This window comes from Malurus melanocephalus, unplaced genomic scaffold (assembly GCF_030028575.1).
Source record: "Malurus melanocephalus ecotype Western Australia unplaced genomic scaffold, MMel_1.1 scaffold_37, whole genome shotgun sequence".
Lineage (NCBI taxonomy): Eukaryota > Metazoa > Chordata > Aves > Passeriformes > Maluridae > Malurus > Malurus melanocephalus.
Genome location: NW_026623269.1, coordinates 449,603 through 466,096, shown reverse-complemented (window position 1 = coordinate 466,096; position 16,494 = coordinate 449,603). Strand labels below are relative to the sequence as shown.

The 16,494-nt window shown below is 36.8% G+C and overlaps 1 protein-coding gene across 5 annotated transcripts in view; it reads right to left on the bottom strand.

The window, feature by feature from the left end:
* NEK7 (NIMA related kinase 7) overlaps window positions 1–16,494 on the bottom strand; it is a 68,666-nt gene that overhangs the window by 32,946 nt on the left and 19,226 nt on the right. For all 5 annotated transcript variants that reach the window (XM_057364240.1, XM_057364236.1, XM_057364237.1 and 2 more), the window contains exons 4-5: window positions 9,933–9,995; window positions 9,257–9,367 (exon numbers count right to left, since the gene is read on the bottom strand). In XM_057364240.1, the coding sequence (XP_057220223.1) occupies window positions 9,257–9,367; window positions 9,933–9,995 (174 nt within the window). The remainder of the gene's footprint in view (window positions 1–9,256; window positions 9,368–9,932; window positions 9,996–16,494) is intronic.

The window sequence follows — 16,494 nt, the reverse complement described above, 5'->3', positions numbered from 1 at the left end:
TTTGCAAAAAGTTGGTAAATCAATTATCTAAACAATTTTGCAGAGTCATTATTTAAAAAAAGAAAAGAACTGTGAAACTGTCAAACAAGCCCACAAGAACTTATATCTGAATTCTTCACTGCACATGCTGTAGCCTAGAGCTGTTTTTTTTTAAAGACACTATTTGGAAGAAAAGTAAAATGAGAATGACAAATCCATTACTTTAAACAGACTCCTTCCTTTCTTTMATGATTTGCTAAGAATCTTGATCACATCTTGTTCTCATGACCTCACTTAGGCTTACAAAAATAAAAAGCACAGAAGTTTTTTATATTTCATTGTAYAGACTTATCAGAACACAGTGATTCATCAATCAGATACTAGTGGGGAGAAATCTGAACTGTATCAAGAGGAAAGAGATGCAGAAATTATTATTACACAGAACTGCTGAGTGACACACAATGAAGTTCTTGACCATTTCTGACTGTGTTTCTTTGGGAGTAGGAAGAATAAATAGGAAAGATGACATAAGGCAGTCATAACAGAAAATTATGGAAGCACAAATAAGAGTTCTCACTCCATGAATAGAGCAGAAACAAACCAGTTTAGGCTGAACCAGTGAAGATGGGCCTCAACATCCCAATATTTTGGAGACTCATGTATATAGAAATAAGCTATCTATGTTAGTTTTATTTTCTGTTTAAAAGCCAATATAATTCTAGTAGCAATGCAGGATCACAGGAGTTGTGTCTGGCTCTGTTTTTTGATAAATTCAGCCACCCATCTCTTCAGATCATGGTAAAGTTTTCTGCCATTTTTCTTTGCTTTCTATGCAGAACAAAAATAGAACTTCCCACCACATTCTGATTCATTCATTCAATTTAATATACAGTGTGATCAAATTTGCCTACATTTCAAGAGTAGCAGCTGTCTCTTACTTGTAAAAACAGAACAAATACCAAAAAAAAGCCCACCCAAACTATTTGGCATCTATCAACCAAACATAACAAAAGCAGCAARTATTCAGCCAATAAAGTAACGAAAATAAAAATATTTACTGGGTTCTTTTTCCAACTTTTCTTTACAGTTGCTTACATCTCCAGTTACTGAAGATGCCATACATTTACTTTTTCCCTTTCAGAATTTATACAAAAAAAGTTWAAAAAGTTAATCTTCTTCTGCTCCTCATCTTAATATACAGCAAACTTTATTTCATCAAGAGCAACAAAAGATGAAGACATAGTACAAAAATTAATATGCAAAACAGTGGTACTAATGAAAGTACCAACTAGCATTAGAAWGACAAGTCAGTAGAATTAAACTATGATCTTTCCTTTAAAAAAAAAACAAAACAGAACAATGCTCCATGAAGACCACAAAATTGAGACAGAAGCATCTTCTCAAACAATCTTATTTCACACACAATCAAAAAAATGACATTCACTTACAATAATAAGCCTTGTAAAATTTGCAAGTAAAATTTCTCATGTTTTCTGTTTTAATATATATTTTTTCTTGCTAATAATCAAATTTAKTAAGACTCCTGGTTAAACTCAGATTCCTTAGAAAGCTATGCACAAAGTCACTTTACATAAATGTATTTTCAGCCAACTTTCTTTGCAAGGATTCATTTAATTTTTCCTYATTGAGCAGCCCACCTACAGTCCCTCTGTTCCACCTAACATTTTTGCTGATGCAAAAGAGCAAAGACATACAGTGTTCAGAAATAGAGATCACCTACTGAAATCAGATATACTGCAGAACCACCAACATAAGCTTTCCAACACTGCATCATTTTCCTTGTCTCTGCTGTTGCCGCTGAGTGAGGCTTCTTAAAACACACAGCCACATGTTTAAATCCAACAGTATTTGTTTACATGCACCTCTCTCCAAAAAAAAAACCCCTTGGGAAAACTGGTACAGCATAAAGAGGTGAAACTCGTGCTTGAATCATTAACTCTACTTCCTAATAAAAAGCAATAGCATGACACAGTAAATACAGAAGTTATCATCTTAACTTTTTTTTTCTTTTCTCTACAAACAAGGCAGACMGATTTGAAATCTCTTTATTCTCAGTAAGTTATCCACATAGTCCAAGCACTGCCAGCGCAAATTTTTCAAACACAACTGTGTGAACAATTATACTTAATCCCCAAGTATTGTTTGCAGGGCATTTCTAACATGAAAAGTACCCAGAACTACTATTTAATAAAATCTTTGAACTCTCCCTGCTCTTTAAAGGCTCACAGACAATTCTAGCACCAGTGGGCAAAGGTGGAGATGAAATCTCCAAAGCCCTTCTGCCCCAGCTGGAGCTGTTGGAACAGTCTGTGTAAGTTAAATAAAGTTTACTGTCAAGTTAACTTTTCATAGCTGACTGACACCGTTATTCTCCCTATGTGTACAGCCAGTACTTCACAACAGCTTCAGGTGTGATGTCTGTGAAGACAACTGGCCACAAGACAAAACACTGTTGATTGTCTAATTATTTTAGCAGCAAATCTGCCTGCTTATTCTTCTTGTTCCAGCGGCAGACACTCACAATGGCTGACTCACAGCAAAACTAACAAGGCAGCCTGGCAATTACCCAGCCCAATTATCCCACTGATTAGGAACTGGGGGAGCAGCCAGCTTCCATTCTGCCAGCACATGTATGTAATGTGCACAGGGTAAACTGGTGCTGCTGCTCTCACTGCRGTTACCTGTGGCTGACAGCAAAGTGGAGCAGCCATCAGGCACTCCAGGAACACACATGGATGGAGGAAAAGCTTACCAGAGGCAGCTCTCCCACCCTAGAAGGGCTCTGTGCCCTGACCTTTTCTTTTTTAAGACTTCACAACTCCACCCACAGAGCAGCCGCTTCCCATCTGAATACCATGCCCCCCTTTTTTACCTGCTACACAGCTCACATAAATACACAAAACTGAATAAGGATGCATTATTTTTTAATTGCAGGGGTAAAAAAAATAAAAATAAAAGAAAAAAATTTAAAGCTACTAAAAAACTTTTTAAAAAGATTAGTGGCAAAAATTAGCCTGACTGGTTCAAAGCCCCAGGTTTCTCCCTTAGGAAAAGGCATATAAAAGTAGTTTAGCTTTGATCTGTAATTAGCACACCCTGTGTTACACTATCCTATTATATTAAAGACTTCTTCAAGCTACACTCTATCTTTTGAAGCTTTTTTTCAAAAAGCTAAGGTAAAGGTGATATGGAAGGTGGRAAAAAAACACCGGGGAGAAAAATATTTTGAACCTTTTAACGTATATCAATGATGCAGCTTCAGTAAAGTGCCAAAGTGTTCTATATTATAAAATATAACCATATGCTCAATAAAAATACTTTGTGTGAGGAGGTTTGGCATGGGGGGTGGTAGTGGGCTTTTTTGTTCTTTAAATTAAATCTAGCAGTCATGGAAASAAAAAAAGCATGAGAGACACAGATACTGCTGAAAGCCAAAAGAACCAGATTCCATGTTTTTAAAATCGGCAATTACAGATCAAGATAAATCAGTATCATGAAAAGAAAAAAATTACACAAACATTCACAMAAAACTACTTTAAAAATATGTTTTCCAAAATCATTATGCCCATTACTTGGACATAAATATATGTAAAAGAAAAATTTCAGAATTAGAGCCACCATAATTTCTCCCCCTTGAGAGTGTGTGCACGCAGTTTTCAGTTCTTTTCTTTATGTTAGAAGACCCTTTACTGATTCATTCATGACACTCAGCTAATGAGCAGYTTGAGAATGGTCTCTAGGCTTTGTTTATTGTGCACTGTTCATAACGTATTATTAAATATAAGTTTCAGGGAGGAGTAAAGCTTCCTAGAACGCATTATTGGAATATCAAATTAATAAAATATCTTCACAAATGGCCTTAGAAATGATGAGGTAGTAATATGCCCATTTTACAGATTAGAATGTGGGCCAGGAAAAAGATCAAAAGTGTTAATTAATTCTGGCACCAATTTAAGCACCTCCTTCTCAACATACATAGCTTTATGAAACAGTTCATCTTCAAAGCACAGTTTCCACTCAGAATGAAGCTGTGAACACTCAATACTKCTACAAATCAAGACCCAGAGTTTTGCCTTGAATGTCAGAAATACAGAATAAGCAATTAGAATTCCCCCCCCATAAAAGCAGTGCTTGAAGTGGTTTATACAGTATCCCTTAGGAAAAAAAAAAACAGTAAGGATGGTCTTTGGAAAAACATTGAATGGTGTTAACCACAAAACCTCTGTCTTTCCAACTCCCTGTCTTGAAAATGCCCATTGGAGCAAAGAAGGCAGCACATTCGCAACCCTTTCTACACAGAGTAGCTGCAGCMCTAACACTGAGTCACATCCCATCCTGTTCCCAGCCAGTCTGACTTATCCCATCCASGCTTTCTCCCTGATGACAACCAGTTTGTCTTAAGGATCCTTGCCCAGTCTGTTTGTCCTGTTCTCTAACAACACATCAGCTCTTCTCCAACCTCCCTGTGCCCATGTCCACTACTGGAAATCCCATTTCATCGTTTCCCAATAAACTACTCCTTTTCTCTTACACCCTCAGTCTCTACTCCCACCAGCATAAATTCCCTGTCTACCTTCTCCCAAACACTATCAACCAGCTGGTACAAGWGTACTTGTCTTCCTTTCTCCCAGCTAGGATCACTCAGCTACTTGTCTCACCCTACTCCTCAGTCTGCCTTTGCTTTTGTCTTCTCCATGTTCATCTCAGATTATTCTTTGTAACAACTTGGCTGAGGGAGTAAACACCTTCAAGACACAGGAAAGCTTCAGCTCATCCAAAGCATCTGGGAAAAGCTATTTCTGGCAATACTGTTTCAGTCACCCGTTCCTGCTCCAGGTCGAAGCACTCACAGTCACTCAGGTTGTGTCAGCATCAAGAGATGAAGGAGGTTCACACAGCTCTWCATGCACAGAAATTCTCCACTCTTGGAACTGTGCTCTAGCAACTTCTGTTAAGGACATATGTTAGAAGAATTGAAATTTAGGTGAATTTTCAAGGCCATTATTGTGGGAAAAATCACCTGAGTTTTATATTTGTTTCAAGGCACAAGGGGCTTACAATATTTCAGATTCAACGGTTGCAAGATATTATAATGAAATGTTGACATGCAACATTTTAGCAGGAAATTGCTATATTTTGACAAACTGAAAACATTCTCACACAACTAAATACTTGGCAATCCTAGCAGCAAACAGTCCTGCTGTACATGTGTGTGCATGGCAAAAAACAGCTGCAACACTGCCATTCAAAACACACAGGAAGCATTATTTTTCCCACCAGCTTTTCAAACAGGAACAACAACTATCTCCCACAACTGCGTAAGTTTTATGTCAATGTTGTGGATAATAAAGACACAGCCAAACAATACAGTCAGTTAATAGCTGAGGGTTTCCCAAAATCCWGAGTGTCCTGCCCTGGAAAGATAATGCAAAATTTAACACCTGACCTGCTAAATTCTGACACTGCYCTCTTCCCTACACAGATGTTTCCTTAACTTCATACTCCCAAAAATCTTACAAATATCACAGCGAAAKAAAATTACTGCTATTGCAATTAAACAGTCAAACTATAGCTACCATGTACTATCAAGACTTATCAGAAAATCCTATTTTCTGCAAAATCAAACAAGTCTGAACAGAGCTCCAGCTCCTTCAAGGAACAATTYAGATATGCATCAGTTGCTTGGAAAGAAGTGATAATTCCTGCTTATGAACTACCCTGTAAAAATAAGTTCAAAGATAAAGAATTCCCTGTTCCTAGCTACAGAAACTTGAAATATCAATAGGAACTTCATACTGATGAAAAGTTTTATAATATTTTACCTAGCTAAYTATAGTACACTTATCTTTATTTAAAGTTGAAAAAATACACATGGAAAATGCTGCCTGAGGAGTGGGTGAAGTGCCTAAGTGACATTTTGTAGAATTCCATTTATTTTCCATCTATCTTGAGAAAGCTGCACACATATTTTCAACTTTTTAGATGAAASCTTTCATGCTTGTTTCCAAAACATGATTTACTTCCTTAAGATCTGTATGACATATTCAGTTTAAAGTTTGCATTTTTTTGTGCACTAAGATTATAACAGAAGAACCTAAAAACTAAAAATAGCTGCAGAAAGGAAATAGACTTAAAAGTTTATTGCTGAGTTTAAAAAAACACCAAAATTTTAGTGCCTTGATAACATTCCTTCTTGCAAGCCTAGTAGTTTTATATTTAACTTTAAATAATATGCTAATTGTTCTGCAAGATAATTCAAATTCTCTTGTTTCRACATCCTTTAGGACAGACTTTACTATCTAGCTCTTTTTACTGAATTATTATAATGCATTTTCTTAGTGCAAATCGTAAAGTCTTCTTTATTTGTGGCAATTCCTTTATCCAATATATCAACTACTGCTTGAAAAAAAGAAATCAAAAAATCCACAGAAAATTGTCACTCGTTGTGGTAGAAGAGAGTCATGACTAATAAAAAAAGGGACCAAGCCTCAAACTTGCTTTACAACATATTATTGTATTGCAGGAAAGGTGCTATTATGAGGTAACACCAGTTCTCATGAACTACCCTGAACCTTGGCAGCCACATCCTATCACATGTTCCACAGGCRACACCACAAACAGACCATGAGCAACTGGGATTTGGCACAATAGTTAATAATGATTTACTTGTAATATCTTTGAGGTATAGGATCTAGCAACCTAATTCACTGACACGGCAAAATCACCAATTTTTCCTTGTTTCTCCAGGCCCCTACAGGGTTTACACAGTGCTGAGATACATATTGTAGTGCAAAACCAACTGTGAGTCAAACACAAATATTTCCCTTTCACTGATGTGTCCCTCTCAGTTTTACTGATATGCCAATATGCTACGTTCAAGAATTCTAACAGGAAGCTGTATGGTAAGAAATGCTCAGTGTTGAACTCTCCTGCTTTTGAGAATGGAGGCTATATTGAAACATCTCCCTGTGACAGAGATAATTAAAAAATAATTAAGGTAAAGTGGATTAAATCTGTGTATGTACATACATAAACACAGCGGCAGAGAGAACACATGAGATACCTCTGATTTCATTATGTGATATGTAAATGCCAATGCACARCTGCTTTTTTTTGGACATACAGCAGATTCTATGAATTCGATTAGAATACATATGAATGCACCAAGTGATTCTCCTCCGCTGTCTACTCAATGGGGACAAAGAGAGTATTATCYGCAGGTAACAAGAGGGACCATATAAAAGCTGGGCAGCAAGGATATGGTTCATTAAGCGAAGAACTAAAGAATTCATTAAGGTGCACTGTGAGGCACAGCAGCCTTGTAAGTATTCTCTGATGTGCCAATAMTGTCATAACAAATACCCAAGTAAACTAGTTAAGTAGTTTTCCCTCACATTAACGTTGGTTTTAGTGTCATTCAAGCTGTGGTCATTTACAATTTCAAAAACATTCTTGATCCCCTCTACATATCACACAAGAAGCCTAGTACCCAAACACTGTTCTGGGGTGTCTCAACATTCTCCAACAACTTCCAACAACATTCTAGCAAGAACACTGGAAACCAAAGCATGGTTTATTTGTCTTGATAACACAACATAGTTATTTACCTTAATAGTGTGACAGGCAGCCATTCTTCCAGAAAGTTTCAGCACTCTTACATACCATTTATTTTGCAGGCAATTTTTAAAACACATTTTTAAGCCTGGTGAGCCCCACACTTAAACTTGTATTGTCAAAGTAATCTACCAAATCATTTCCTCCACCAGCAGCATGAAGACACAGTGCATTGTGACACCTCATACATATTTAATAATAGCCTGATAGGCTGTCATTAACATCAAACAGCAATCTAAGTTTGCTACATTAAACATGATCCCCGTGTTAAGAGGACAATCACAAAGTGCCTCCAAGATTGAGCCTGTAAGAAATACCCACCGACTTGAACAAGGTGTAATGAGGCCAACTGCACTGGAAAAGCCACACATTGGATTTAAAATTAAATAATAAAAAAAAGCAAGGGAAAAAAGAAAAAGCTTCAGTGGGTCATAAGACCAGACATGCCATAAGGCAATCTGTCACAGAGTACTCATATTAGTAACTGTTGTGTCAAAACTGAACATTCAAAAGAAAAGACAAACCTTCCTTTATGTTTTATGAAATGTAAGCCCACAGAATTAATAATTCATGAGATGAAGAAAAATATCACATTTGGCTATAAATATTAACAGACGCTGTCAACCTGCTTAGAACTAMATTTTGACTGTCCTACCTCACAATTATCAATTTAGAAAGGAATATTCTTCAAAAGCCCAAAAAAAAAAACCACCAGCATGAAAGTCATTAATGAAGAAATTAACATTCTCTATTCATGTAGGTCCCAAGCAAAACAGCCTAACTGTGTTCTGTGCCCGGCTGTTGCTGAGTGAACACTAATTGAATGGCATTGTTTGTGCCCACAGTGGTGTTGTGCTGTGTTGACAGCAATATTGCTGGTGTGCACACAAGGAAAAATGCTAAAAGAACTTACTAAACCCAAGGCCCGGTGGAAAAAGGGAAGGGAGMGAGGGGAAGTAGTTGTCAAATGACAAAGAAACACTTTAAAAAGCAATTAGAAGTTAATATAAGCTTCAGAATACACAATTTTATACAATGGGTCTTGGAGAAATTTTTATGATTAGCTAAATAGGCATTTAAAAACTAAAAAAAAAAAAGGCAATTAACCCATAATGCACAACAACCTAATGCACAACAACATATCAGTAAACTCACTTCATGTGATTATGTGATTTCAAAGAATTATGAAACATATTTTTAGCAGTTCAAGATCTAGAAGACATTTCTGCTGTATGACACCAKTTCTCTGCTTCCCCTGCTATTAAATGGAATAAAATACTGGAATATAAAACAAGTGTGGCAAAAAATCCAGAATATCATTAAAATAAGGTTGTTCTCAATGGTGGTGGTAGTGGCAGTGCTTTTCTTTACAGGCTTTTTTCCCTTCTCCTCAGTGCTAACAGAACTTCAGTCTACTTACGTCCCCATCTGCATTTACATTTTGGGCAATGGTGTTAAAAATACATAAGCATCAATATTGGGCATAATGAAAAAAAACAGATCAGTCTAAACACACCTTCTCTCTACAGTTCCTGACATTTTCACTGCATTTCACCTAGTGATGATCACACACAATGAAAAGCCAAAGTTGAACCTTATAAGCTCTTATTTAAAAAAAAAAAAAAAAAAAGTTAATCCCTACCTTTATCATTCTAGAGAGATCTCCAGCATCTGCTAATTCCAACACTATATTCAGTTCATTGTCTTCAATGAATGAGGCATAATATTTGATCACATTTGGATGATTCAGTTGCTAAGGAAGCAAAATAGTAATTCACATTTTAGTGTAGAACACAACACATCTTTTAAGACTGACATAGGTAATATTCTTATTTAGGCAAACGAAACAACCCCTAAAATCTATTTAACTATGATACAAAAAGTACTGCTACAGAAAGTATAGGCTTATGAGAAGCATTTACAAATAGTTTGTAAGAATAGGATGGCATTTTAGGCTGAACATGGTGACTGACATTGCAATTGTAGAGCAATTTTGCTTCRATGTATATATCCAATAGCATGCCAAACTTACCTGAAACAGCTAAGTCAATTTTTGAAGTAAATAGGAAAATCGACTTTTGAAGTCAAGATTTTACTGTACAAAGGACACAGTCATTCACAATATTGTAGTTTTGGCAAAAACTTCTACTTGAAGTGTTATTCATTATTCCACTGGATTTACTTTTCAATGTTAATTTTTAAAGCAAGAGCATAAAATTTTTTCAAAGTGAGGCTTTAAAAAACTCTATACAAAAAAAACAATGGACACCTCAAGTATGTCAAAGAAAAACATAATATATTTTAAACAAATCTTTTACCTTAAGAAGATCTATTTCTTTGATGCAGTCAGCACGGGCTTTGGCATCCATTAAATCAAATATCTATGTTYAAGAGATAAAAATACAGTAAATTGAGTGATCATGATCATCATTTCATAGCATCCATAAAGCAATGTGAATTACGCATTTCATGGCCAGATGCAATATTACAGTAAGAAATATTTCTAATGCTCTGATGCACTGATTTAGTGCTGTAGCCATTCTTTTAGCCCCCTCATAGGAAACAAGTCCATTTTAAGTACAAGGTTGCCAACGACTTAATTGCCACCTCTGTATATCTGTTCCAACACACAGCACTAATTCAGCACCTTTCTTCTACCTGTTCAGACCTCAGGCTCCTATCTCATTCCTGTCACATCATTTCATTAACTGATTCTTCAGTACTGAGCATACATTTCTTTCCCCTTAGTCTTGCAACAGTCTTCCATTTCAATTTTAAATAATGCATATTATTTTTCTCTCAGAATCAARACTTCATTGTCATCTCCAACTCCTTCTCTCCCAGTTCCTTCCCTTCAGCCAGCAAAGTGACTTGGGTTATGCTATTTGTTTATTAGAGCATTTTTTTCTAAGCCCCCATCTGTCACCTTGACTTTTACAGCCTTTTACAGTTAGATGTCTCTGCTCTTCATTTTTTTCACACCTCACACCTACTCCAAATTACTTTGCAATGTATCTCATTCTAACCTTCTCCAGTTAGCCATGCTACTCTCCACTAATATCAATTTTTGTTTGAAGAACTTACTCCTGCCATTAGAGTCCTTGTCCAAAGTCTACACACCTATATTTAATGTACCATCTATTTTGACTCCCGTTTTTACCACCTTCGGGTTTTCACTTCACTTTCTCAAACGTGCACCTCCATACACTATTTCCCTACAAAATGACCAAGATGCTACTTCCTCAAGTAATCCCCCCTCTCTCATTTGCCATTGTTTTCTGAATTTAACCAACAAGTTTAACAAAAAAAAAATCACTAACTTCTTAGTGGTCTACTATATTTGAACTATCCAGAAGAATTAAGAGATAAGAAAAAGGAAAAAAAGACAACTTTTGAGTGGAGAGCTGAAATGTCAGACTTACATACAGTAAGAAGAAAAGGAGAAGAAAGAAGAAAACAAAACTACTGAACAAGGAAGAAAGGGAATAAGCCACCACACAACTCTTGTATATTAATGCCAGGATGATGGGAAATAAACAGACTGAGTTAAAAGCAGTTACTCAAGCAGGAGACTGTGGRGGACTTAACAGAAACACAGCAGGTTAACTCACAAAAAAGGAATGCTAACACTAAGAAATAAAGTAATTTCAGACGCAGTAGAAGAAAAGAGTACTACATGTGAAATTACAGGTACAAGTATTAAAAGGTAAGTAACACTGATGAAAAACAGAAAAGACCTTATGAGTTAAAGCTGGAATCCTAGTGATGGAGATGAAACAGCCTGTATCTGTTATAGATCTAAACTTTGAATGCAAATGCATTGCTCTTTAATAATTTTGACAACAGGTCCTAGTGTTTGGTACAGTCATGTGCGAGTGTAATCATTTTCTAGGGAACATTTTTAAAAATCCTAAATATTACAGGTAGCACATTAACTGAGGAAATACTGAGAAGGCATGAAATCAAATATTTTTCCTTACAACCTAAGAGACCAGGAAAAAATTATACAGCCCCTCCCAAAAACAATCAGCAAAAGTGTATCAGAGAGTGAGGAAAAAAAGGGAACAGGTATGGGGGAGCATCTTGAGGCTTCACATTTTTGCCAAGTTCTAGACAACAGTGAGATAAGAGCATTCCTTATAAATGATACAGAGATTCAACTCCAAACACACTAGAAAACCTAACCAAAACTGGGGACAGAACTTCAGACTGAAAACTGTACACAAACTATCTACTTGTAAGACTTGGAAAAATTACCAAAAGTAGAGTTTCATGATTCAAACCAAAAGAGCTCCACTGTGTGACAAAACAGGGCAGTTTGCACCTGTTAATGGCTGTTGCAATATGCCAAGAGGCATGCTAATTTACCTRTTCCAGGAACAAAACAGGTTTTCCAAGAAAATTTTTTTACAAGCTACGCCTCTGCTAGGGACATAAATCTGTACCTCTCACAAAGCAGTAACAAAACATGAAAAATGAAAGCCTAGACTCASGACTGTCTAGAAATCTAAAATCAAGGCATAGGAAAGAAGGACAAAATTTTGTTTCTGTATTCTGGATGGTATTCTCAGTACTTCTAATTTGTTATTAAACAGCATGGAACAGACTAGACCAAGCAGCTGCTCTCCTTAAAGGACACACTTAAGTTTTATAAGCGTAACTCCCTATACTTTTGCTGCACTTTATAAGCAGCATGGCAAATTTGTCACAGCTTCAGCTAAACTGAGTATTTCAAAAATTACCTAAATTAAACATAGCTAGGCAAGAAAAATAAGTCTGATTTGATCCTTACAACTACCAATACAGACAATCTGACGATTACTGTTTAACATTCTTGTGGTTCTCACATTTTGATCCAGATCTAACCTCAAAAGTCTATAAATAGCATTTCCCAGAAATCCAGAATTTCAGTTTCATAAACATTAACTTCCTGCAAGAATAAGATTTGTTAAAAAAAAAAATATTAAAAAAAAGCAAAAATACCATTCAACCCATGGCCTCTGAAGAACCTCTGAATGACACCAGATGCAAAAAGCTTTCAGAGATTTTCACTCTGAATAGATTGTCTTTCTATTTTGCCAAACTGCTGCAGTTCAGACCAGAGAATCCCAGTGCAATAAGCCATGTCAGCTCACACAAGGAGGTTACTGTTAACACAAGGAAAAACCTCCGTCCTTCCTCACCAGCAGATGACTCAACACTGAAGAACGTCTCACGCTGAGAAATGGAAGTTGCAATGAAAGACTTTCAGAACATCCTCTCAAGTGCACGTCAGAACTGCCCACAGCACCGGGCAGCACTGAAGGTTTGTTTAGCAGGATGAGCTGCCCTTTTGCCTGCGGTTTGCTGCAGACTGGCCATTAGCACAACACTGGGAAGGGATGTCTGCACTTCYATCACGACTGGAACAGTTTGTAGCTTTGCAGGCAGACTAATTCCACCTTCAGCTTCTGTGACTCAGCAAGCCCAGCTGAAAGGTCAGCTCATGCTCCAGCAAGAGTGCAGCACACAGAGCTCTCTCACACGCACACGACTTTTAGCCCTGTACAGACGGTACCACCATTGCCATCAGCAGGCCACAGGCCCCGTCTCAGCCCCAACACACATTGCCTAAGGACTGCCAACCTTTGGTCCAGCCTTCCCTGGGACTGCACTYGTTTTTTGAGCCTGGTTTTAGCTGTGGCAGCACACGCCCTGCAGCTGAGTGACTTAACTCTAACAAAGTCATTGCAGTCAAATCATTTGTGTCTAACCCGCTTTTAGATTCAGCTTGGCTCTGTGCAACTGCATGGCCTTAAGCAAATAAARGCAGATACAACAAAATCTAAAAAAAACTTTGGATTTTTGGATAAGCTTGCACAATAAGCTTTTGGATCAACACAAAGCATTAGCAACTGACTGCTTGAAAATACCCAGCAAAATCTCACATAAAGACACTATCAGCATCCTTCTCCCAGCAAGGCTCAGGTCACTGATGAAGCTCCATATATTGATTATTGGAAACAAACCACAGTTAGACCACAGGTCTTACCATCACTGTAACTGGTTAACAATAAAAACTCCTGTATTTAGATTAGAATGCTAGGGTATTCATCAGACTAACAATAATTCTAATTCTTGACTCCACTTATAAGGTCAGGATCACAGGGTAATTCAGTTGGGCGGTACACTTCTCTAGTCAGCACCAAYTCCACTCAGCACAAACTGTACAGTGTAATATATTCTTCTTTAAACTTTGAATTGTTTTCCCCCAATTTCTATTATCAAGGACTATAATAAGATCAACATTTCTAAAAATTAATTACAATTGCATAAAAAAATAAACTAAGAAGCAGCAAACAATGCTGTAAATATTTTCATGATGTGGCAGTTTTCATGAAGAGTGTAATCAGAAAGTCTTATTGTGATAAGCATTTTACCTTAGCAATTACTGTGAAATTCCTTAAAACAATTAGGCAAATACAGCTGAAGAGACTTAAAGGAGCATTTTAAAAGCCCTTAGCAGGGTTTTTTTTTTTCCCAATTAGCAAGCACACTAAGTGAAGTAAACCTTTTTAGCTCTCAGTTTTCCATCTCATCCTGCAATTCACTGTGTACATAGAAACAGTAAAAGGACAAATTTACATTGCTAGTTATCACATTTCTGTGCACTTTGCAACTAASGGATCTCTGGTAATTCTGCATTCAATCCCTTCTCTAGTACCTTMATGTGAGCATAGATTATAGTTTTTTTCTTTCAGCATTCCAGAAATGTCAGTTTTAAGTACTGTCAAGAGATACTGGTATTTTTAGAATACTTTCTAAGCTATTGTAAGCTGCAGAGCAGGAACTGTTCCTATGCAGATGTGTAACCTAAACAAAGGAGTTGCMATACATGAATTCAACTTCCAGAATGAAGTTCTTATATACATGCTCCCAGAAAGCTGTGGGCATAGAAAAAATATTTTGAAATATGGAACCACCTAATGGAAAACATCAAGTCCTAGCTTCTAAGTGCAGACTGTATCAGATSAATTACCAGCTACCAACCAAACTCATCATCTGAAGTGCCAAGCTGGGAACCTACCTAATCCCACTTGCTCTAGTCCCTCACTTTTCCAGGTTTTCCTTTTCAGTATTAAAAAGGATTAGGTCTTCCTAATCTTATCATTTAAATAACAATTAAACCTATTTCTGTTCTGTTTGAAATTCTGTATGCAATAAATATATCAAAAATCATTTTCAAACCAAAACACAAGCATCTCTGCTGTAACAAACCTTCAGAGAAGTAYGCAAAATCAAGACCTGAATGCACACAAATATTGAGAGATAAAATACTGAACAGCGACAAGCATTGGAGTATTTTACCACCACAGCACTGCTGTGCTCAGACAATAGTGCTTCATAAAGTGTGAAATTACAAGTGSTTTTCTAAGATTAATTAACTGTAATTCAGGCCTGAAGTAGCAATCCACTGACAATGCACAATGAATAATGAATGTATGTCCTAGATAAAAGGATTCTTTGTCTGAATCTCTAACATGGGGCCTCCAATTTTGGAATGAAAGGAAAAGAAAGGTGGAACAATTTAAGGCAGAAATGCAATTAATCTGAAATTTTGTTGAAATATGCTGCTTTACAYAGCATTTCAAATTTTGAGTAACTACGGTTTGCTTAAAAAACAGCTCATAAAGTCAATTCATGTAGCCCTACAGTCACTGACTTAGATATTTACAAACTCTTGCTATTTAAGGATAATTCATGAGTATTTATTCCAGTACCCAGTAATTGTTTCCTTTGCCCTTGGGAGGGACACCTGGAGTGGCCCTTGCCCAGAACACTGCACTGTGGCCCAGGTGCTCTGTTGCAGAGGTTACCCAGAGCTGCAGRAGCACAGAGGCACTTGCTGCTTTCTCAGGCATCCTCTGCACGACAGTTTGGACCTGAGACTTAGCATGTGCTAAGAAACTTACCTAGAAGTTTTTCAATTTAGACTGCTATGGTCATGGTTTACTTGTGGCTGATCTTTTCTGATGTTTCTTTAACTCAAAATATAGTTTAGACATTAATAAAAGTTAATAAGTCAAAATTTTATTTAGGAAATATTTTAACAGCATCTCAGAAACAGTTTCATGCTGTTAAAGAGAGAATCCAATTATTATTTTCCTAATTACACGAAGGCAAATCAAACATGGGAGGATGAAGCACAAAGGGTACAACAAGAATACCCAATACACCATTTTATGAATTGTGCTGGTTAAATTATTATTTAAAAACAGTTCTCACTGTACTGCACACCCAAATAAAAACCAAATCAAGAATATTACTTCTTCCTGTCATCTGGACTCAGCAGCAACKACAAATTCAGGAAGAGTGGTTTCTGTCACCATATGCTTGTCCTTTCTCCCACAGCATCTTACTGCCACTTGCTTCTGCTCACATGTTATTCTACAAACATACATTCTGTACACATTAATATAACATTTATCAATATTGTATATATTTCAGCCAAATAACATTTTATTAGCGAAAAATAAACATTCTTGTTGGAAAGCTTCATAAGAACTCAAAACTGGCAATCCTTTTGGAACAAATAATGGCCTGAGATCCTGCAGCTCCAAGAAAGGATAACTGAAGGATTCTGAGCCACATAAATCCTTGACAAAAGAGACACACATGGGACATTGCTACCAAATACACATGAAGGAAATAGGTATACACCTAAGGCAGCCAGGAAAATGAAATWGGGAGGGGGTGGAATAGATGTGCCTTGCAAGATTGGAGAGGAAGGCATGTAATAGAGAAGACATGAAATGAGAACAGGCAGATAGTAGAGAAGTGTAAGTTCAGATCTCAGTTATGTTGTTTAACACAATGTAGAGCATTTAGAGGCACTGTCTT